Genomic DNA, 22,846 nt, shown 5'->3' with positions numbered 1-22,846 from the left:
ACCAGGCTGGGCAACTCCTGTTTCTTTCCATCCCTGCTGATGTGAAGCAGATGTTGTCAGTCAAGAGGGCTTGTAGTTTTTCCGTATCTGAGGATTACAACGGCGGCCTCCTGGAGTCGTGGGTACCTCTGGGCGGGGGCACTTTCCCTGCCTGGTGTTTACTCAGCGCCTCAGGCCTCAACCCATTTCAACAACAACAAAACTCACCTTTTCAAGTGTTAGGGCCCTTGGATAACTTAATGAATTTATACAGGTTGTTTGAAGAACTGCTCAAACCTCAAGAACGTGTGTCCCTTAGCCAGCTGCCTGTAAGACCCAACGGTGGCCACATCTCAGCACCTCTGCCGAGTCACGTTTGATGTGGAACTGACACATCCGTGGAGACTGACACTGAGAGGTAACAGTGAAGTATAAACAATTCGTGTAGTCTTCTTTTCATGTACAAAATTAAACGTAAGTCTCCCCTAAAGTGATTTTTCGACTTCTTGTTCTGAAATAATTTCAGACTTGCACAATGTTGCAGAAATACTACAAAGAATTCCCTTATATCCTTCAAGGTGTTATGACTGTTTCAAAGCTGGCTGCTGAGTAAACTACGCTGTGGCCTTTCAGCAAGATCCATGGAACCCAGAAACAAAGTCTGTGGTCATGTGACCACACACCACCCAGCGAGGACAGTGGGGACCTGGGTGGTGGTGTCACACCCACTGTCACCTCAATTGTTTTCAGATACAAAAAAACAAAAAAAATGACATCTAGGCTTTCATGAAGAGGAGGAATGCCACTGTGGAAAAAAATAACTAAATTTGTAACTGAGCAGAAGTCAGATAGGGCCCAAGGCCAGAGAAGGGCCATGCCGCCCGGTGTCTGTAAGGAGAAGGGACTCCGGGAGCCTCAGGGAGCACGTGGAGAGTCCAAGGGGCGGCCGTTCTCCGAGGCTGCCCTCCTCTACCCCTGCATCTATGTCACGTTGGAAAGAGAGCACTGAGGGACAGGAGGGGTGGCTTCTTCCCTCAGGATATTCCAGAAAACAACCACTACCCTCCACTTTTTTCAGGTAGAGTGAAACACCAATAAAAAGTTATTTTAATTGAAATTTCAGAAAACAACATATGGACAAGGCAAATAAATACTGAGTTAAACTGAAAAGCACAAAATACATACAGGAAATGTAAATGAGCATGTTTAAGTTACAGAGCTTTCCAATGCCATTGTTGATACCACATCCAGACCCCAGGGTACCTCTACACTCTTAACTCAGAATCAGCCCAGGACACGTTTGGGTTTTTTTTGTAGACTTAAATAGGAAATTAATTTTCTTTCTTTAAACATGATGTTCAGTAAAATCTTTCTTCAAACTAGCTTATGGCTTCTGAAGCAATTTATTTAATAAGCCCTAAGTTGACTTGCTTCAGAAAATGGATTCCATTCTGATGAGTGAGGTCAAAGCAAGTGGCACTCAAGACTTCTCGGCTGACGGCATGTTCTTGTTGCCTTTGTGCTGTTGAACCACAGTGAAAATAAGGCCCGCGGTCAGCAGGCCGCCAGCCGGCTCCCCTGTGGCGTTTGGGCTGCAGCTCGGGCTGAGGGGGCGAACCGTCGAAACCCTGGTTCTGCCCTCCCCACGGTGACAGCCTGCTGCCGTGGAAATGACCCGAGTACTGTCCTCAGCAGGGACGCTCGGTCTGCTCGCCCCCTCGATCCCAGTCTTTAGTGAACCAGAAGTGCTGAGCCAGCTGACCTGCTGATGCCAGGCCTCCGCCTGCCTGGCCTCGGCCCCTTCGTGGCGTGGCTGGCTGGCACTGACCCGGCTCTGCCCCCGGGGAAGGTCAGGCAGATTCTCAAAGCCAAAGGCTGACTGACTGAAGTGCAGCCCCCAAAGTGCCGTTCAGCCCCTTGTTCTGCTCCTGTACAGAAGTCCCACTTGTGCCCTGGGGCTTCGTAACTGGCCCAGAGTCCGGGAGCAGCTCTGGCCAGTTCACGCTTCTGGGAGAGCGCACCGTGTACCTCCACCCGAAGCCCTCCCTGTGTCGAAGCCGGGCAGCAGCAAAAACAAAGATGCCAGATTTGGGCTCGTTAGCTGAGGCTTTTTAAAATATTGTGATTTCAACGTCTGCCTCCTGGCCAAAGGCTTCGTCTCTTTGTTCTGAGCAAAGTTTGTCCATCTTCTCAAAAGCTAAGCGTCCTTTTTCACCTGAAATATTAAGGTCATCTGTCACTGGGTTGTCTCCCCACCTCGCTCTTTTCTACACTGGTGAGCCAAGGCGGCCTTAGTACTTCCAGACGCCTAGGCCTCCGGTGCTGCTGTAAAGGGCAGGGGGCGGGGAGCCTTTGGGACCGGCTCACGTGGACCCAGGGCCTTGTCCCTTTGTCCAAGGCAGAGCCCGCTGAACCTTAATCCTGCCTTGCATCTGGCTTTCATTCCCAAGGACCGTAAACGGCCACCTCAGCCATAAAGGAAACCTGCCTTGGCCAAATGCAGTCAAACAGGTTGCTAACGGTGCCCGTCCCGTGTGCTATTTTGCGTCTTCTGAGAGCTGGCTGTGGCCTCTCTGGCACAACCTTTCTACGGGCCCCAGCAACCCCATTGCACTTCGAAACGCTGGATGCTGTACTTTACCAAATGACAGCGTGGCTTCCCGGGCTGCCGCGCGCACGGCCTCCAGGTCAGACTGGCACAGGCGGGCAATCTGATCAATGCTTTCGATGCCCTGTTTGAGGTTGGGGGAAAGGGGGTCCATTAGGGGGCATTTTAAGGAACAGGTATCCACTTTTATAAACCCTGCAGGACCAGCCCTAGCATGGTCTCTGCGGCTTCAGCCCCTTCCTTCTCTGAAGCCTTCCAGGTTTCTCCTGTGGCCTCAGGTTCATCAAAGTGCCACTGGCAGCATCTCATGTTTTCAATCCTGACACCTTCGGAAAGGCCCATGTTGGAAATGAGAAGACCTGCTTTCCCCTGGACCCTTCTACCCCTCTCCTTCTCCCAACCCTGCCCTCCAGGTCAGACCAGGAGAGGAGGCCTGACCTGGTTCAGGCAAGGCTGACTCCACCTGATCACCTCCAGGGCCAAGGACCAGAGTGCACTTTAGCTCCCCCTAGTGGGCACCCTAACACTCACTGGTTATTTGATTATAACCAGATGGTCCTTGTAGAATTTCCTGTCGGTTCATTCCAGAATGAATTTAGTCTGTATTGGACCATTTTTCATCTAGCAAAATGGCAGTGATTTTTTTTTAAAATAAGGGTTACAAATGAAGATGAGATTGAGGTAAAACGGGCATCCCCTCCTGTCTGCTTTCGGGAGTGTAAATGGGTGTGTTGTATCACGAGTCTCAAAAACATTTATCAATGCATTCTCTGGCCCTGGGATAACACTAAGTCTAGCCTAAGGAAGTAATTCAGAACTCCATATAAATTTTAAAAGCTCTATGCACAGAGATGCTCAAGAATTAGGATGGATAATTTTTGCATTTCTGTATTTTTACACTTTTTTTCTACAATGAGCTTACTGTGCTCTCAGAACATTTTTCATTGAGCATATTAAACCATATAATCCGAGAGCTCAAAAGTGAGTCTCTGGGGCCACCTGCTTGTTCACACCGAGCCAGAGCAAACGGGCACTGTTTCCGAGGGGGCTCTGCCATCAGAGCTTCTGCTGCTGGAGCTGGTGGCTGGTCCTCTACAACCAGCTCTTTACGGGGCTTCTTCACTGGCAGTGATTTTCTTTCTTTCGGTCCCAGTGGAATCATTTTGAAATGAACTAACTTCAGCATTAACCACAAGCAGGCTTCTCTCCATCCCCGTCAAGGACGGGTTAAACTCACCCTGAGATGTTTTAGTGCCACGCACGCAGCTTCCTGGAGTTTTGCATCGTTCTCGGTCAGGGCGTTGGTGTAGAAGAGCAAAGCCTAGGAAATAAGGTTGCTGTGAACGGGGGCTCTGGTGAGAGCAAAGTCCACGGTGCCCACGGCTCATCCCCCGAATGCTGACAGCATGTGTGCACAGTGTCGAGTTGTAGGCTACGGCATTCAGTTTATCTAAAAACGCTGGTCCCTGGGCTGAGGGTAATGACATAAGAAAACTCTTTTTCTCTAGTACTGTTTACAAAATGCGTTCCGAAACTGCCATCTAGATAAAATGCTGAATCAGAGAAACCCGCTGTCCAGCGGGAACAGCAGAAGTGAATACACAGAGGGAGCCTCGGTGAGGCTGCTGCCTTGGCCAGAAGGAAAAGCATCTCTTCCCTTCCTCACTCTTCTCCACTCACAGTTCTGACCCCGCCCCGTCAGTCACATGACCATGGCCAAGTCGGTTCAGCTGGAAAAGAAAGCTGGCACTTGCTTTGCAAAATTGTTGTAAGGGCTATTAAGCACGGGAGAGGGGCCAGTGGGGATGTGCCTGGCACTTGGGTGAGCCTGAGACCAAGGCCCCAGTATTTCCCTTCTCCCACCACGGGGGCTGGTACCCGAAATCTAGAAGAGTCACAGGTGTTCACGAACCTAAAAGGCAGAGGGGTCCTATCTCTTGGTTTTCAAGTGAACCAAGCACAACGAACCAGCCAGCCACACACATTAGTTGAAAGTAAATGAGGCTGACTGTCAGAATTCTAAGAAAGAGACATTCTACGTGCAGGTGACATCTCAGAGACCGAATAGATAAGTTGCTTTAGAAACATTGAGCTGAATGAGGTGGTAAGCACGTGGCATGCTGTTACCATCGATCGCCTGGCAACGCCAGCTCCCTCCCCAGGGCTGGCTGGCTGCTGCCAGTGGTGAGGGCATGCGGAAGGCTGTGTTCATGTCTGGAGCATCTCTAAATCAAAACACCGGCAGCAAATGCAGCCCCCAGTCGCTCACTGCTCCCTGTTTTTCCAAGAGGAAGCTTACCTCCCTCCACCTCCCCCCAGCTCACACACCTGCAGCCAGAGGCTGCCGCCTCCCACACCGTACCTTTTCCCGAAAGCTCTTGTTCCTGGCTGCGCTGGCCAAGCGAGCACTGGCCGCCCTGCACACCCGTGGGGTCCCGTCCAGCTGGAGCAGCGCCCAGGCCCTCAACGTCTGGGGCAGGGGCTGGAGCTGGCCCAGCCGCTTCCCCTGCAGTTTCCTGACTGTCTTGGCCTGGCCCACGCACTGCAGCTCCTCGAAGAGTGTTACTAAAAGAGACAGAAAAAAGGCGGCCCAGGGTCCCCTCTGATTGCGGCCGGGCTGGACAGCTGTGGCTCGTGCATTAGCCAGGGAGAAGCAAATCCCAGGACAAGCCCGTGTGATCACCAAGGCCCAGTCTGGACTGGTCTCAAAGGGAGCCTCCTGGAATCTCCAGGAAGGCTTTCTAGCAAGGGATCAAATACACCCTGAAAATGAATAAAACCCCAGTCCATACTTCAGGGACTCCGGCCAGCCCAGCAATAGCTCTCCTGTCCAGTTCTGACCTCTGCTCTGTGCTTTGTAAAGCCTCCTGCCCTGGAAGCTCATTTCTACGTGGGCTGAATGTAGAATCTAATTAAATCTGGTTCTCGAAAGAACAGCCGGAGGGGAAAGACACAGTGATTCTGAAACACTGGCTTCCCAGAGCCGAGCCGAGACAGAGGTCTCCACGATGGATACTCCTCTGTCGTCAGTGTGTTGCTTTGAGGCCACGCGCCCCCCGCCCCAGCCCCTACCTTCCTTGGTGAGCTGAGCGAAGTGCTTCTCCAGGTCGGAGACACTCTGCCTCCGCAGGTAGCTGTGAAACTGGAACCACGTGATGGTCTGTTCTTCAGGGAGCCCGGCTCCGGGCAGCAGCCCGCCGCAGCTGACCACCTGCTCCAGGAGCCTGCGGCACGCTGGCGACACACAGACAAGGCGTGAGGGGAGACCGAGACCCCGCCCCCTTGGCGCCGCTCAGCCGGCCACGGCCGGGTCACTTTAAAGGCTCTCTGATGGCGTGTGGGTGGGTATCCCTCCCTGCGCCCCCTGCGCCTGCGCGGGGCGTGCTCCAGCTGAGGCCCAGAGGCCCGAGTTGGGAGTCTTGCGGTGCATCCATGTGCCCTGGGCCCCACCCGCCCCTCGATCTGAATCACAGAGCCGGGGCCTGGGAATATGCAGGTGGTTAGAACTGCTTAAGGCCCAGAGCCACTGCCTGGAGTATGACTGTCACCCTTCAGCTGTCAACAGAGAAAAGTGCTGCAGCTCTGCATTCTGGGAAAGAGTCCAGCCAAGATTCAAGACTCCGCTATGGGGCAGGTGAAGTCCTGCCTACCTTCCCATAAAGGTTCCTTCTCAACCCCTCTAAGGTTCTGGTGGAAGCCATGGAATCAGTCCCCAGAAAGGTGCACAAGCCCACTAACGTTTGCAGCTTCCCGGCTTCACAGGCCCCTCCCTCCTCTCCCCAGGAAGAGGAGATGCCTTGTTGTCAAGCTCAGAAAGGCCTCCACTTCGTGCCGAGAAGGCGTTCGCAGAGGTGGAGATGGGGCTACAAGGAGGCCTGCCGAGGCGATGCTGAAGGCCCAAGAGGATCCACAAAGCGTTTCCGAGGGGGGTGGGGACAGGCAGGGGGCTACCTATTTCCAGTTGTCCCGGGTATTTCCCTCTGACTCTGTGCAGGAACGTCTTCTTGAGCTGGTCCAGCAGCACCGTACCAGGGCAGGACAGGACCGCGCCGGGCTCCGTGCAGCCTCTCCACAGCTTCAGGCACCCCTTCCTCCGCGTGGCCTGTGGGATGACTGAAAGCCCAGGCTCAGAAGCCTGACTGGCGGTGGGGAAGAGCAGGCAGTGAGGAAGCCCGGAGATGTCCTTCCACTAGGCCCTGAGAGGTCGGGGAGGCGAGGGATGGCCTGGCCTAACGCAGAGGCCCTTTCCCACGTCCCAGTGTGACCCGCAGAGACAAGCAGCTTCGGCTGTGAGCACCTCATCTGGGTCACCACCTGCAGCCCTCACGACAACCCTGGGGCTGCTGCTGTCACCAGCCTCTCCTTATGGACAAGGGCAAGTCCCACGGAGGGGGCAGAGGCAGAACTGGGGTCACAGCTACTGTTTGACCGCACACGGTATGCCTTGAATGTGTCCTGGGGCTCCTTCATTGACACCTACCCAGCGGCCTCCCCTATACAGATGGGGAAGCTGAGGCTCAGAGAGGTGAATCGTTTGTCCAGAGTTACACAGCTGACCGAGGCTAGCGGGCCTCCCTTCCCACCCCACAGTGTGTGTCTGATCCCAGCCACTGCCCCCACTCATGTCCCCTGGGCTCCATTTAACTCTGGGTGTTGGGAAGGGAGAGGAGGCCCCCTGGGCTTTCATCCTCATCACTTCCTGCCACGCACACGGGCAGCCCATGGACGGAGGGCAGGTACTTACTCTCTTCAATGGATGTCGCCTTGCTGACCTTCTCAAAATCGAGCACAGAAAGCGTCTCCAGAATCTGTTTTTGCTGTGCAGCTTCTTCCAGAAGGCATTCCTGGACCATCTTCGACAAATTAGGAGAGTCCAGTTTCTGGGAAGCAACCCGTGATGCCCCAGGTTAGCACAGAACATGCCCTCTGAGGTCAACCGCCATGACCGTGGCGCCCACCTTCCCCGTGCCCATCCTTTCTTCTATCCCGATGGTAGCTCCCTGACTGTCATCTGGGGATTCCTCCTTTGCCAAAGGGGTAGAGACGATAGGATGCAGGCTGGAGCTGCCAGGAGCCACCTTTGCCACCAGAAGGAGCCAGCCTGCCAGAAAGTGAAGCCAACCAACACAGGAAAGCAGAGCTGAGAGAGGGAAAGACTCAGTCATGATGACGTTTGAAACCCTGGATCCAGCTGGGCCTGAAGCCCACCTCTGGGCCTTTCAATTCTACGAGCCAAAAAATTTCCTTTCGGTTGAGCCAGTTTGGATTGGAGTTCTGGCATCTGCCACTGAAAGAGACACAACCACTGCCTTCGGTTTAGGGCTTGGGCTGTATAAGGACCCCATGACTATTCACCAGCACCAACACCATCACCCCCGCTTTGAACCTGCCACCCCACCCCGACCCCACCCCACCCTCCCCCATTCCTCACCCACCTGCAGCAGCACTTTGCAGATTCGGAGGTGAACCGTTAGCAGCACGTCCAGCTCCGGGGCACCAGCCGTGAGCTCCCTGGACGACGCTTTCAGCGATGGCGGTGGAGGTGGAGTCTTGTCCTTTCTGAGTTGAATTGAGAAGAACTGGTGACCGTTCGGTTAGCAGTTCAGCTCCCTCCAAGGGTAGAGGAAACCCTCCCTCTCTGGAGAGCTCTGATCAGGGAGGCCAACTCCAGGTCCCAGGGAGATGGAGTTAAACTGAGGAGAAAACTAAGAGAAAAGGAGAAGCAGCAAAAGGTAGCAACAACTCAAAACAGGTGCTGGGACGGCACTGGGGGCCCCCCCGCACCTTGCAGGGTGTGCAATTTGCAGCAGAAGCCTAAGGTTCCAACTAATTCCTAGCTCTGTGACTCTGGATAAGTCAGCCTCCCCTAGTCTCAGTTTACTCATCTGTAAAGTGGGGGCAGGAACCCCAAGCTCGGGGCCGTGAGGGGTGAGTGAGACACAAGCGTACCCAGCACTGTGTCTGCTCCGGGCAGAGGCTGAGCCTGAGCCCTGAGGGGGGTGGAGATGCCACACCCTCCCCATGGGATCATGAGAAGAGAGGAGAAATGTGGCCTGTTCACGTGCTTCTGTGCTGCTGAGCTCTGGGTGCAGGAGAAGCGCTCAGGCCAGTGCGAGTGGGCAGGTGGGAGCTGCTTCACCGAGAACGCAGTTGGTGTCGCAGGTGAGGGCGGGTGGTTGTGTAGAAGAAACGGGGAGCAGGGTCGCTTGGGTGATTGCTCCGCAGAGGTCAGAGGTCCTACTGAGTGCGCTATTGTTATTTTTTAAGATTAAAAAAAAAAAAAAAAGCCCATCGTTCGGGCAGAAGGCTCAGGGCCAGTCTGAGGTATCCTCGTTCACTCAAGTGGTCACCGAGGACCTGTTCTGTGCGGAGCAGGGCTGGGGCCACAATAAAGAAAACAGACATCAGGGCGGGGCTGTGGGAGACCCTGGCCGCGAGGCCGGCAGGAAGTTTGGCCCCGAGGCTGGTCACCAGGGCCACGCTGGGACGGGTGCACTCACTGGGGACCCTGGGAGCCCCCAAACAGGGCCAGCTCGTGTGGGGCGATGTGGGCGCTGAGGAAGGAGAAGCTCTCCAGGATGTACTCCATCAGGCTCTCGGCGGACGCGTGCTCCCGGCGGGCTCCGCGGGGCTGCGGACGGACGGATGGACAGCCGGAACTCAGGGCAGCCCGGCCACCCGCCCAGCACACCCACCCTAATGGCGTCCTGGTCACCGTCCCTCATCAGGGCTGCCATCCCCTGCGTCAGGGACGGGCAAGGGGACGCGTCCCCAAGGTCCCTCCCAAATGGCCTGTGACAAGGTCTGGCATGACAGCTGGAAGGAGGGCAGATCTGAAAAACCTCACCGGTCACAAACACCCACGGGGACAGGGCAAATGACAGGAGAGAGCTGGAGAGCTGGGCCCTCCCCCAAGAGGGCCACCTGCCACCCGGAGTGTGAGGCCTGAGGTTGCCAGATTGTTCAGTTTTCCAAGAAAAAGTGGAAATCTAGACTTTGTGGGGAGCTGCCCAGTTTTTAAATATCGACAACACTCTATGACATAAATCACAGCAAGATCCTTTTTGACCCAGCTCCTAGAGAAATGGAAATAAAAACACAAATAAACAAATGGGACCTAATGAAACTTAAAAGCTTTTGCACAGCAAAGGAAACCATAAACAAGACCAAAAGACAACCCTCAGAATGGGAGAAAATATTTGCAAATGAAGCAACTGACAAAGGATTAATCTCCAAGATTTACAAGCAGCTCATGCAGCTCAATAACAAAAAAACAAACAACCCAATCCAAAAATGGGCAATAGACCTAAACAGACATTTCTCCAAAGAAGATATACAGATTGCCAACAGACACATGAAAGAATGCTCAACATCATTAATCATTAGAGAAATGCAAATCAAAACTACAATGAGATATCATCTCACACCGGTCAGAATGGCCATCACCAAAAAATCTATAAACAATAAATGCTGGAGAGGGTGTGGAGAAAAGGGAACACTCTTGCACTGTTGGTGGGAATGTAAATTGATAACAGCCACTATGGAGAACAGTATGGAGGTTCCTTAAAAAACTAAAAATAGAATTACCATACGACCCAGTAATTCCAAATTATTTTTTAAATATGGCGTGGGTCAGGCCACACAACTCCCAACAACCCAGGCCAGAGGCTGCTAGGTGAGCCTCTGGGTTCCAGGTGTCTCCTCTCCCGGGGAGACGGGGAAGGAGAGGAGTTTTAAGGCAGCCCCTGACTGGGGGAGGCGGCGGGAGGGGGTGTCGTCAGAGCCTCCCAGTGGCGGGTCCGCTGTGGCTGATTCCCATCCCCAGGGGCCTCGTCTCACACAAAGTGCACCGAAGGCACAGCCCAAGTAGACGCTGCCCCAAGAGCCAGAACTGGGCTCCTGAAAGTTGAGCCCAAAGAGAAAACCTTGAGCAACGAGAGAAGAACAAGACTAGTTGCAGAGGTTTCCTTGCCCAATAGAAAAAAAAAAAAAAAACTATATATATATATATATATATATATATATATATATATATATGCGCGCAGGCACAGGTGCATGCGCACACACACAGTCAGCTCTTGTTATTCACGGTAGTTACGGTGTGTAAAGTCACCATGACCTCTGGATTTGAAACTGAACCATTGCTCCCAGGGGAGATGCCGAGGCGTGAGCCTCTGGTCAACATTTTCATCAACCCATCAATACGTAACCTTGTTTTCTGTGTGTCTGCTTAAAGACGTCTTATTTAATATAGACACTGTACCGCTGATACACTAAACCCAAGGTCAGTGGCATTTTAACTCACGCCTGAACACAGCTTATCAAACACACACATTTCCTCCATAAGGCACGTCAGGAACACTGGCCAGCACCTCAGCCTGGCACCTGGGCACTGTTTCAAACAGCGAAATCACCAGAAATAAGTACAGAAATGTGGAAAACGTAGCACTAAATATTCGGTGAAAAGGACACTTGGGTACAGCATGAGCTGAGAAAAGAAGGAAGAGCGTCATCTCCTTCAGCCTCAGCTGGGAACTTGCACATCAGGTGACTCCAATTATTTGCCCCTTTGCACGTGCCTCTGAATGACCACGAAAGCATCACAAGCAAGTTTTAGCAAGTAGGTGAATTCGCAAAAACAGAATCTGTGAATAGTGAGAATTAACTGTGTGTATATAAATATATACACACACGTATAAAATTAAATCCTCACATATACACATGTATATAAATATGTGTATTTATATACCTATACCTATGTGTATAATTTCTCTTGAAAAAGTCAAACTAAACACCATAGCCTATAATCATTTGTATTGTTCTAACTTGGTTTGCCCCCCACCAAAAAAAAAAAAAGTTCCTTGAAGATGTTTAAAATTATTGTCCTATTGCAGTATTACTTTAGGTTGTTTATGCAAAGTGTATTTTTCAAAATACAGGTATGTGACAGAAGCTGCGTGCATGCCAACCCGAATGGTTCTACATACTAACGCTGCTAAGAAATACAAAAAGGGTGACGTTATTTCTTAAATTTTTTTCTTGAAAATTTCTGGCAGGTCCTTTTTAAAGCCCACAGCAGTGGTAAACGGCGAACGTGTTTTTAAAGTTACTAGATATAAAGTGAAAAATTAAACTTTCACCTGTGCTGAACTGTAATGTTGGGGGTGGGGTCAGGGCTGGAATAACCGAAACGAATTTTGAAGAGAGCTGTTAAACTATTTCAGTGCCAGTGAACTGAACACAAAAGACAGTGGTTCCATAAAGTAATTGATGTATGGGGACTTCCCTGGAGGTCCAGTGGTTAGGACTCCGCACTTCCATTGCAGGGGGCACGGGTTCGATCCCTGGTTGGGGAACTAAGATCCCACGAGCCTTGGGACACGGCCAAAAAAAAATTGATGTATAAGTAGGTGCTGTATGTATATATGCTGTATATATGTGCCGTATGTATATATATAAGTATACATTTTAGCTTATGTACATCTGTATATGTAAACCAAAAAACTAAAATAATCTGCCCAGGCCAGCACCTCTGAGAGCCACCCAAGGACAGCCCCCGGCGTGGGCCCTGTGGAGAAGTTTTGGTGTGGGGTGTGTGGCTGTGAGGGGCCTCCCACAGTTCCAGCTCTGACCCTGAGAATGCCCCAAATTGGGGATTTTAAAGCTGAGCCGCAGCCCCACCCACCCAGGTCAGAAGATGTGAGATGGGGCTGGATGTGGCCGGACGTGGAGCAAGTTATCCACTCTGAGCCCCGACTTCCTCTTATAATCCTCCTCCCAGCTCGTTGAGAGCCGCTGTTACACCCATTGGACTGATGAACAGATGGAGGCCCAGAGGGGAGACATCGCCCACCTGGGTTACACAGGGGTGAGGCCAGGATGCTGGCCCAGGCTCCCTGCCCCAGGATCTCACTCCCAGTTGTCACACCATCAGCAAAGCAGGGCTTCCGCCCAGCAAAGAGTAAACGTACCTTCAGCCGGTCCCTGAAGCTGAGGACCTGGTACTCCAGCTCCCGGAGCTGGGGCGGGGCAGAGTCCGTGGACCTCAGTAAATCCAGGACATCCTGCAGGGGCCTCTCGAGGGGCACCCCGGGCCCATCCACTCCATCCTCGGTTTCTGCCTCATGGTGGCCTTCCTGGCCTCCGGGGATCACGTGGTTGTGGAAGGGGGAGCCCCGTGGTAGGTCGAGGCTTTCTACTCCCAAATTTCTCCACCCAGGCTGCTCCACAAACGAGCCTTCCGCCAGGTGGAACACCTCTGGCAGGAGGCCCAGGGGCGGGGGGTCCTCCTGGGCCCCCTCTTCAACGGAGGTGTTGGGGCCAACGGCCAAGGGCAGGAAGCCCACGTCCGAGGTGGATGCCGTTGTGCTGGTCTCAGTGTCTCGGGGGTCCTCGGAGCTAAAGGAGTCCATCTCAGGCAGCTCCTGACTCCGGCTCCGCAGGCCAGGGCCCCGAAGGTCACCGTCGGACAGGCAGCTGAGGATGGAGGCGGCCCTCGGCCTGTCCAGCAGCAAGGCTTGCTGTGCTGGCTGCTGCAGGACAGACTGGAGAGGGGGATGCAGGAGCAGCCTCACCAGCTGCCCCAGGGATCACAGCGAGGCCCCCAGAGGGCTTCCCCCACAGACCCTTGCTCTGCATACCCACATTCTCAGGATGACTGAGGTCCACCAAGGTGACTGGCAGCCCGGAAGTGCTGATAAGAGCCTGGCACCTCTCTGCCCTTATCCCTCATCACCCCTCTAGTGCACTCCTTTCAGGCCCCAGTCTCTGAGTCAGACCTCATTTAACCGTCACCACACCTCCCTGAGGGTGGCCACTGGCTCATCCTCAGGCCACACAGGCGAGGGTCAAAGTGCGAGAGTTTTAATCCAGGCGAGCTGACGTAAACCCGAACCCCTCCCCCTCACCAACCAGACCAATAATAATGGTTGATGTTCCGACAGCACCATCTGTTTTTGCCAGGCATTCTTGTAAGCACTCCTCATTAACTAAGTCATTTAACCCTCACAAAGCCCCGTCAGGGCGGTGCTGTTATTCTCATTTCTCTGATACAGAAATTGAAGTCCAGAGAGGTTGAATGACTTGCCCAAGGTCACACAGCAGATGAAAGGCATAGACAGAATTTGGACCCCAGGCCATCTGGCTCCAGAGTCCATGCTCTTAACCATAGATGATTTTTTAACCAAAGTACACTGGGACCACCCTGGCCAGACAATCACGTTTCCTCTAAATGCACAAGTTGCCCAGCTCATATAAAGCTGCCTTCCCCACCTAAGGTCCAGAGGTGGGAGACAGGTTCATCCAGCTCAGCGTCACTCTCCCTCTGGGCTTGACAGAATGTCTTTGTTTTTGTCTCTGTCCCTGGACCCTCACTGGGGCACCTGCTTTGGGAAGATGCTTGAACACATGCAGGATGACATGTGTACCACGTTATTTACAGCCCCGTCGTTGGTAACAGCAAATAACTGAAACTCAATATCTTGTTAAATAAAGTGCGATTTTTAGCCAAATGTGGAATGCTGCACGGTGCAAACAAAGAACAAGGAGCGCTCTGGGAATGACAGTGTCCAGTACATCACTAGGTTAAGGGCTGCTGTGGGATAAAGGCTGGGGAAGATGCATCTGCTCCCAGACGGCGCGGAGTATCTCTGGAGGAATATGGAGGAAGGTGACAAGAGTAGTTGGTGCTAAGGAGGGGACCCAGGTCCCTGGAGGTCACAGGAAAGAGGTATTTTACTGCACAGGATGTCAAGGTATTACCTACTGGAAACGTATACTAAAGGGTAAAACAGACTGGAGGCCAAGGTCATGGCTGGGGTGGTAGAACCATCCAGAGAACCCCATCCCAGGCATCCAGAAGAACCAGCCAAGACCAGAACCAAGTCCAGAGGCCCCAGAATGGAGGGGTTGGCTGCGAGAAAGTACAGAGAAACACCCAGGATAACCCCCAAACAAGGGAGGCCGAGCCCAAAGCTTGCTGCTGCTCGGCCCAGCCCCACGTGCCGGCCCCCTGGGAGTCCCCCCGCCCCCGACCCCAGCTCGACCACCGCACCCCTGCCCGGTGAGGCGCACTCACCAGGTAGTATCTCTCCCGGAAGCTGGGCGTGCTCGGGGGTGTCCAGTTGTACAAGAAGCCCTTCCTGCTGCCCACGGAGAACTTGCCCGTGGGGCTGGGCGACACCAGGAAGCTCTCGGTATCAAACGGGCTGGAGGAGAGCAGAGGCCAGGGTGTCATCGATGGCCAGAGGACACTGGAGCATAGACAGGACCCAGGAGATGGAGGCTCGGGGAGGCGCAGGCACAGCCGAGGGACTCCAAATCCATGTCCTCAACCCTCTTGGCAACGTCTCTCGGAGGCCCGCTGCCCTGAGCGCCCTTAGCCAGATGGTGAGGGGCAGCAATCGGCCACCACACAGGTGAGTGACACCCCCCTTTAGAGGCCTTTCGAGAAGCTCAGCAGACCAGAGGTGGACACTCAGCTCTGCCATCTTCTGGGTTAACCACGTCCCCGCCCCCCTCCGATTCCTCATCGGTCAGGGGGCGCCAGTCACAGTCACAGGGAAGGCTGCAGATCCACGGTGGCCCTCGCCTGCCCTTGGAGCAGGCAGGCGTGGGTCAGCCCTCCCTGCCTCGTGCCTGCCTGCACACAGGCCTAGCTCGCAACATCTGGGGCCCAGCCCGGCCACGAGGGCCTGAGGCTCAGAGGCACCGCCTGGACACCTTTCCTGCCTGCCCGGGGCAGCTGCGGGCCAGCGGGACACCCGGGGCCTTGGACCTGCCCGGCTTGGGGCTGCATGGCGCTGCGCCGCCCCCCGCCCCATACACTTGAGAGGCGTGCTCAGCCCCGCTCGACAAATGAAGACACTGAAGCTGGGGTGTCACTTGTCCAGATCCACCCAGCTCACCGGGGAGAGAGCAGTGGCTCCAGTGACCCCGGCTCGGACCCCACCCCAGGGAGAAAGGAGAGACTGGCCCCAACTGGTCAGAAGAAGCACCAGAGTAGAGGAAGTGCGTCTCAGCCCCTTTGCTCCTGCAGCACCTGCCCTGGGGAATGAGGAGAAGGGAATTTCCGCGAAACCCAAGGTTTCATTTGGGAGAAAGAGCTCTGCTACCAAAAACAAAACCTGTGGAAACCACCAGCGATCACTGAAATGGCACGCATGGTGGAGAGCCCCACCCTGGGCAGGGGTCGAGGGGTCGTTCTCATGAGTGTCCCCCATCCATGGGGCTGTGGGCTGTGGCCCAGGGAGGACTCAAGGTGACCGCTCGGCGTTATGCCTGATCAGTGGCAGGGGTCAGTGGGGAATGAGGTGGGCACAGCAAAGCCAGTCCTCCTGGGCAGAGACAGGCTTCTCCCGGGAACCCAGCCCAGGAGGCTGCTGGAAAGGGTCCTGGCCAGCCCAGGTCTTTATTTTATTTTATTTTTTTAATATTTATTTATTTGGCTGCACCAGGTCGTAGTTGCGGCATGAAGGCTCTTAGCTGCGGCATGAGGGCTCTTAGTTGCAGCATGCAGGCTCTTAGTTGTGGCATGCGGGCTCTTAGCTGCAGCATGCAGGCTCTTAGCTGCGGCATAAGGGCTCTTAGCTGCGCCGTAAGGGCTCTTAACTGCGGCATGAGGGCTCTTAGTTGCGGCATGCGGGATCTTTTTCCCTGACCAGGGATCCAACCGGGGCCCCCTGTATTGGGAGCGTGGAGTCTTAACCAATGGACCAGCAGGGAAGTCCCCAGCCAGGTCTTTAACAGCCACTGGGTCAAAAGTGAGAAGGGAATCAAAGCTCAGAGGGGCGGGGGCGGTAGGGTGGGCAGTGCTGCAGGGAAGGGTCTGGGCCCCAGCCTGTCTGGTGGGCAGGATGAGGGCAGGGCTGCCCAAGGTGGATGCTAGGACGCGGTCAGGCCACCAGGGGGAGCCGGCGAGCCCCCACCCCCTCCTCTCTGGGAGTTTGGGGCCGGCCTCCCGTCACGGCAGTGGGCCAGGGGCAGGGAAAGGCGGCTACCCCGACTCACTTCCACAGCACCTCCAGCTGCAGCTTGATGGTGCCCAGCTCTGTGATGTCCACCACGATGACCTGCGGCCGGGTTGTGAAGAAGTCGGTGATGTCGCAGGTCACTGTGCCCACCGCCAGCGAGCTCAGGCCCCGAAGCTCTGTCACCTGGGGGGATGGGGAGCTGTGGGTGGTGTCGGAGCCAAGCCCCCCCGGCGCCCTGGCCCCGCCCCTAAGCCCCACCCACCTTGATCTCGAAGTTCTCGTGCAGGGTGGGGATGAAGGCCTTCTCCTCCTCGTCCCAGGTCTGGCTGTCGTCAGACTCGATCCGGCCTCTCAGCTTCCAGCGCTGGCGGCCCAGGCGCAGGAGCACCTGTGGGCCAGGCCCACGGAGGGAGGGGTCAGCCGCCCCCCTTGCCCCCTGCCTGGGGGCCCTCCCTGCCAGCTGGGTCGGGGTGGGGACAGAAACCCAGCTGGGGCCCTGGTTGCCAGCAGCTCTCAACTCCCAAAGGCCTGGTGAGGAGCCCTGAGGACTGATCCCGCCCGGAGCGTGGCTGTACCTCGTACTGGTCTCCCGGACAGAGGCGTGCGTAGCCCACCAAGCCTGGAACACAGAGACGGGCTAATCTCTTCTCCACTCTCCTCTGTCCCTGCCCCATGGGTCACAGGCCCTCACACGGGGAGCCCCCCATCACAGGGTGGGTATCAGCTTCGGGGGGTGGGGGGGATAGGCCATGATGATGACAGTGGACAGGCCTGGGCCCTCACTTTCAACTCAGAGAGGGGATAGGACTTGCCCGAGGTCACAAGTCACAGGAGTGGAAACGAGGGCTGGGCCTGGACCCCCGGGGTTCTGACCAACCCTCCGCACAAGCCCCAGGGTCCCGGAGAAGGCCTGCTGCTCCCTCCACACTGGCACCTGCCCAGCCACTCTCAGCCCTGTTCTGTTACCTTTCATCCTGACGTGGAACTCGCCCAGGTGAACCTCCAGGGCCCCCTCGATGAGCCACATGTCCTGCAAAGCCCCACACAAGGTGGCTCACCGCCTGCCCCCGGGCTCGGCCACGGGGGACGCACAGACCCTGCCAGACAGAGGCCCCCGGGCAGAGAGAGAGGCTTCCTCAGGGCCCAGGGAGCCCCAATACCGGCCCGACCCTCGCGGCGCTGCCCGCCACCGCCGCCCACCTCGGTGCACTCCTGCAGGCTGCGGCCCAGCTCTTGCAGGCTCTCTCGGGAGGCGCGGCTCGGCGGGCACCGGGAGAAAGCCCGCTGCATGTTGGAGGCGCCGTCGCGCAGGCGGCACTGGATGCAGTAGCCTTCGTAGAGCTCGTCCACCTGCGGGGCGCACGGGCCAGTGGGCGCGGCGCACGGGCCAGTGGGCGTGGCCCACGCCGAGGGGCGGGGCCCCGGCCTGCTAGTCACTCGCCTCCGAGCTACTGACCCCACCCCGGCCGTCCCACCCCGCCCCGTCATACTGGCCCCGCCCCCGTAGAATGTCCGCCCGCGGGGCAAGGACCACGTCTGACTCGTCCGCTCCGCATCCCCAGCACCTGGCAGAGGCTAGCACCTGGCAGAGGCTTGCACCCAGCGGGTGCACAGTGAAAACTAGTGAACTGGGCGGGTGGGTGCCTCGCTTCCCCTCTCCCTGCCCGATTTTTCAATTGTGAAACAGGGAAGGTGGGTTTGTGATATTCTGTCCACCCACTGGGCTCCTGGGGGAGTAGAGCAAGCTCATGGAAGAGTTTGCAGAATATAAAGCTTAAGGCACTTGCTGTGCGACCCTGGGCCAATCCCTTGTCCCTCTCTGGGCCTCTACAATCCCATCTGTATGATTGGGTGGCGGGACTCAACATTCCCAGCCCTCTAACCCCAACCCCCTGATCCCCATCTCAGGGCTCAGCCCCTGCAGGCCCTGCTCCTCCTCGGCTCTCTCCAGCCACCTGGCACCCAGAGAACGTCCCTCCACCCCACAACTGCTAACCCAGCAGAGGCCCAGCAAGCCGAGAGACACCCCCGAAGCCAGGCTGACCTTGCTGATGTGAAACTCCATCTTCCGAATGTGCCTTTCCACAGAGCGTGTTTGCTTCTCCCAGAAGAAGAGAAGATGCTTCAAAAGTAGCCTGCCCACACTCCCCCCACCAGCCCCTGCCACCCTCCTCCAGGTACTGACACACAGAGCTGTGCTCAACGCCAGGCCAGCCCCTCACCATCCCAAATGAAGGCGCATCGCTGAGCCTCAGTTTCCCCATTTGTAAAGTGGGGAGGAAACCCAAGTATTCCTCCCATGGGACGGCCAGGAGGATGGAATGCAAGCGAAGACGTTATTCTCATCCAGCCAGGCCCAGCCACGGCCCACCTTGCTTACCACGTGCAGACAGGAGTTTCCCTCACCTTGTCCAGGTCATAATAGAAAGCCTGCAGGGGAGGAGAGGAAGGAGGGAGTCAGGACTCCAGTGCTCCTCCAAGACCCATGAGGCTACATCCCAGGGGTGCCTGAGCTCAGAGGACAAAAAGCCAGTGGCCACTCCGTCCTCTGAGGCCTGCAGTCAGCAAGCTGTGGTCCAGGCCAAGCAGGAAGAATGAGTAAACACATGGACTTTGGGTGAGGCAACTCTAGGCCTGACTCTGTTTGCCAGCTGTGTGTCCCAGGCAAGTTTCTCTACCTCTCTGAGCCTCCATTTCCTTATGTAAAGTGGGGTACCAACAGCACCTACCCCATAGGGTAGTTATGAAGAGTAAAGGACGGTGTAAACTCAACAAGAGGGGAACCATTGCAATTTGATTATTTAAGGGGTGACTTCAGCCGTGACCAGAGGAACTGAGAGTGGGGAGAAGCAGCCAGCGCCACCCAGGAGTTCAGGTCTAAGGAAACTGCAAATCCGGACCGGTGCATCCGGATTTGCAGGGGGCCACGGTGTAGCCAATGAAAAGAATATATTGTCGGGATGGGGGAATCTTTGTACAAAGGGCCAGATAGTAAATATTGCAGGCTTTGCAGACCATATGGTTTCTGCCATTGGAGCATGAAAGCAGCCACAGACAATATGTAAATGATGGGTGTGGGCTGTGTTCGGATAAACTTTATTTCCAAAACAGGCCCTGCTTTGCCCACGCGGGTTAGAGTCACTATATCTGAGCCTGGACGAACTTCCACAAGGTTGGCGGTCCACTAAGGAGAAGGAGTAAGACGTGGGAGAGTACGTAAGTTGTGATTTCATTTTCGTAAGACAACTGTTAACCAAACCACTCTATATACACAATCTGTATATTTCCATGATTATGTGACCAGGAAGGAAAATATGGAAAGATAAAGACTAGATTGTCCTCAAGGGCTAAACAGGGTGGGACAGAGAAGATTGCAGACAGGAGCCAGTCAAGCGAGAAGGAAAAGATGGATTAACACACCTCCCCCCGCCCCCTCCCCCGCCCCCACCCCCCGCCAATGTCTGTTTTCCTACGTATGCATTTATGTGACATTGTACGTGTAGGATTATGAAATTAAAACTGTATGTAAGGGGACTTCCCTGGTGGTCTAGTGGTTAAGACTCCATGCTCCCAATGCAGGGGGCCCCGGTTCAATTCCTGGTCAGGGAACTAGATCCCCGCATGCACGCCGCAACTAAGAGTTTGCATGTTGCAACTAAAAGATCCCTCATGCTGCAACTAAGACCTGGTGCAGGCAAAATCAATAAATATTTTTTAAAAACACACACACACAAAAAAACTCTATGCAAGAAATTAAGAAATAGGAAAGTTCCCAAGGCTTTGGAAAGAAAAGTAACTGCACAGCAGCTTCTCAGAAACTGAGAACCAGACCCCAGGTGCATCGTCCCTCTGGGTGGCCGCAGCACAGTTGCTGCCCCTTCCCTGCCTCAGTGTGCCCACTTATGAAATGGGAATAGCTAACACATACAGACCTTTACACAAACCTTGCCTCCCTTAGAGTTACTTCTAGAACAGAGAGAGAGAGAGAGAGACCGGAGGATGTGAGAACAGCCACACCCACAAGAGAGGGAGGCTCGGCAAGTGCTCGGAAGGGCTGGGAACCAGGCAGCGCCTCCTTCCGCCTCTGCGCTGACCCATCTGCCCACCAAGGACAAGGCATGACTGAGCTTGCCCGGCCTTCCCTTCTCCAAGTGGGCCGGCAGGCTGGGAGCCCTGCATCTCCCACCCTGTCGACCCCCGAGGTCTTCTTTGCTGCGGCCAGGATATAGAGGTGGGGGGACACGACTTTGATAGATTCATTCCCCACCCCCTCGTGTCTGCAGTCCTTCCATCAAGCCGGTGGCCCGCTCTCTGCTTTGGCCCTTGGAGGAGCAGTGCTGGAATGAGCTAGAGAAAACCATAGACATCAAGGGCTCCTGGTTTCTGCTTCCAGAAGTTCTAATTAAGGACAGGAGGGGTTTTCACAAGGCAGCAGCCGGATAGAGAAGAGGGGGCTGGGAGGGACTCCCCAAGACGCAAAAGAAAGAGCCTCCCCGCTGGAGAGATGCAGGCACCCAGCAGTGGGGTCCTGGCAGTGCCAGCAGATAAAATGCAAGACACCCAGGGAATTCCCTGGTGGTCCTGTGGTTAGGACTCCACGCTTCCACCGCAGGGTGCACGGGTTTGATCCCTGGTCAGGGAACTAAGATCCTGCATGCTACACAGCATGGCCAAAAAAAAAACCAACAAAATACAAGACCCCCAGTCACATTTAAATTTCCAATAAACAATGAATACTTTTTTTTTTAGTATAACTATGTCCTGAAGATTGCATGGGACATACTGAAAAATGATTTGTTATTTATCTGAAAATCAAATTTAACTGGGCATCCTATTTTTTTGGTTTGTTTTTGGTATTGGTTTTTTGTGGCATTTGTTTTGTTTTTGTTTCTTCTAAATCTGGCTCTGCCTAGGGGGTGGCAGAAGCCCAGAGCAGGTGAATCCTGGGCTAGACAGGTCCCAGGGCAGCCTCAAAGATGCCACTCGGATGGCAGCAAAACTGCAGAGCCGCCGGACATTGTGGGAACACGCAGGGTTGATCAAGGACGGTGTCAGGGCCACTGTGACACACCCTGGATTCAATGCCTGATCCAATTTCCTGCCATCATGTAAGCCACCCTGATTGCAGGGGGCCCAGATGGCCAAGACCTACAGAATAGGGCCATCTAACGTAGACACCCCTCTGTACACCCACCTACCTTACAGTTACTTCTAGAACTAAAGGGAGGTGGCCCAAAGATGTGTGAACTGCTGCACCATGTGAGGGCTGGGGGCTGCCGGGAGCTTCCCACCAGTCTGTGAGGTTAAATTCATCCGGGTCCAGGTGAGGTTCATTCATCAAAAATAAAGACCACTCCTTAGGCCTCTGAGTTCCGAGACTGAGATTCACACCCGTGATGCAGGCAACGGGGTGAAGGAGGGTCCGTCTTTGAACCCTGGCCAAGGCTGCTCGCCTGGGAAGGGCCCGGGAGGGGTCTCACCAGCCTGGAATTCCTGCGGGTGTCCTTGTGGCGTCCTGACAGGTAATCCAGCTCTGCCTGCTGGACGCACAGATACTCCCTGTGAGGAGAACAAGGAAACAGAGTTGGAAAAGGAGCAGAGGAAGGAAAGAAACAGGAAGATGAGCAGAGTTCCAGGGAGGAGGCAGCCACGGCCACCAGCAGGGGATGCCCAGCAGGCTCAGGGGTCAGAGGGCAGACTCAGCCCACCCGCCGGAAGCCCAGTCCCAGCTCGCCCAGCCTCCACATCCCACACACCCAGGGCTGTGCGCCCAGCGCTGTACAAAATGGGGAATCCCTTAGGTGATTCCTCAAACAGCCCTGCAAACAGGAGCTACTGTTATTATACCCATCTTAGAGTTGGGCAAACTGACCCTGAAGCAACTCGGCACAGGGTCATACAGCAGGGAAGAGGCTGAACCCAGGTCTGAAACCAGGCAGTGGCCTCCACAGTCCAGTATCTTCACCCCAGCCCGTGGGGAGGTTACAGAGAGCACACCTCCCTCACAGCCAAAGGCAGGCCGTCCTGTTGTCTGGATGCCCAGGACCAGAAAGGGGCCTGACAAACCCACTCTGGAAAGCACAGAAAAAGCCATGGGCCGGAGGGGACTTTTCATGTTGTGTTTTCCGCCAAAAAGAGACTCGGACATGAAACCTGAGGTCTGGACTTGGGGGCCAGGTGGGGGTCTCGTCCTGCTCCATTGTAGATTTGCTGGCTTACCCCAGGAAGGTGACTCACCCTCTCTGGGCCCACTTATACTACCTTCTGCCAGACCACAGCTCCCTCAGGG

At 55.0% G+C, this 22,846-nt stretch overlaps 2 protein-coding genes across 10 annotated transcripts in view; one reads left to right on the top strand and one right to left on the bottom strand.

Annotated features, from left to right (window-relative positions):
- Positions 1 to 392, top strand: part of PTPN1 (protein tyrosine phosphatase non-receptor type 1) — a 145,298-nt gene extending 144,906 nt beyond the window's left edge. The window contains exon 10 of the mRNA XM_082430480.1: positions 254 to 392. Within this exon, the coding sequence (XP_082286606.1) occupies positions 254 to 262 (9 nt within the window). The 3' untranslated portion in view covers positions 263 to 392. The remainder of the gene's footprint in view (positions 1 to 253) is intronic.
- A 646-nt stretch (positions 393 to 1,038) lies between these two features.
- The window catches only part of RIPOR3 (RIPOR family member 3), a 72,504-nt gene continuing 50,696 nt past the window's right edge, over positions 1,039 to 22,846 (bottom strand). The window contains exons 4-22 of one of the 9 annotated variants that reach the window (XM_082430454.1): positions 22,038 to 22,116; positions 18,964 to 18,987; positions 18,602 to 18,658; positions 17,758 to 17,907; positions 17,524 to 17,587; positions 17,133 to 17,176; positions 16,820 to 16,945; positions 16,595 to 16,740; positions 14,664 to 14,838; positions 12,559 to 13,131; positions 9,088 to 9,218; positions 8,023 to 8,146; positions 7,332 to 7,467; positions 6,539 to 6,700; positions 5,660 to 5,821; positions 4,950 to 5,152; positions 3,825 to 3,908; positions 2,621 to 2,711; positions 1,039 to 2,194 (exon numbers count right to left, since the gene is read on the bottom strand). In XM_082430454.1, coding sequence (XP_082286580.1) covers positions 2,091 to 2,194; positions 2,621 to 2,711; positions 3,825 to 3,908; positions 4,950 to 5,152; positions 5,660 to 5,821; positions 6,539 to 6,700; positions 7,332 to 7,467; positions 8,023 to 8,146; positions 9,088 to 9,218; positions 12,559 to 13,131; positions 14,664 to 14,838; positions 16,595 to 16,740; positions 16,820 to 16,945; positions 17,133 to 17,176; positions 17,524 to 17,587; positions 17,758 to 17,907; positions 18,602 to 18,658; positions 18,964 to 18,987; positions 22,038 to 22,116 — 2,635 coding nt within the window. In that variant the 3' untranslated portion in view covers positions 1,039 to 2,090. Of the gene's footprint in view, positions 2,195 to 2,620; positions 2,712 to 3,824; positions 3,909 to 4,949; positions 5,153 to 5,659; positions 5,822 to 6,538; positions 6,701 to 7,331; positions 7,468 to 8,022; positions 8,147 to 9,087; positions 9,219 to 12,558; positions 13,132 to 14,663; positions 14,839 to 16,594; positions 16,741 to 16,819; positions 16,946 to 17,132; positions 17,177 to 17,523; positions 17,655 to 17,757; positions 17,908 to 18,601; positions 18,659 to 18,937; positions 18,988 to 22,037; positions 22,117 to 22,846 lie in introns of those variants that run through there. The other 8 variants (XM_082430451.1, XM_082430453.1, XM_082430452.1 and 5 more) reach the window with 8 other exon arrangements.

This window comes from Balaenoptera physalus (genome assembly GCF_965194825.1).
Source record: "Balaenoptera physalus genome assembly, chromosome: 16".
Classification (NCBI taxonomy): domain Eukaryota; kingdom Metazoa; phylum Chordata; class Mammalia; order Artiodactyla; family Balaenopteridae; genus Balaenoptera; species Balaenoptera physalus.
Note: the sequence above shows the minus strand (reverse complement) of the source record. Positions and strands in the feature narration are given on the sequence as shown.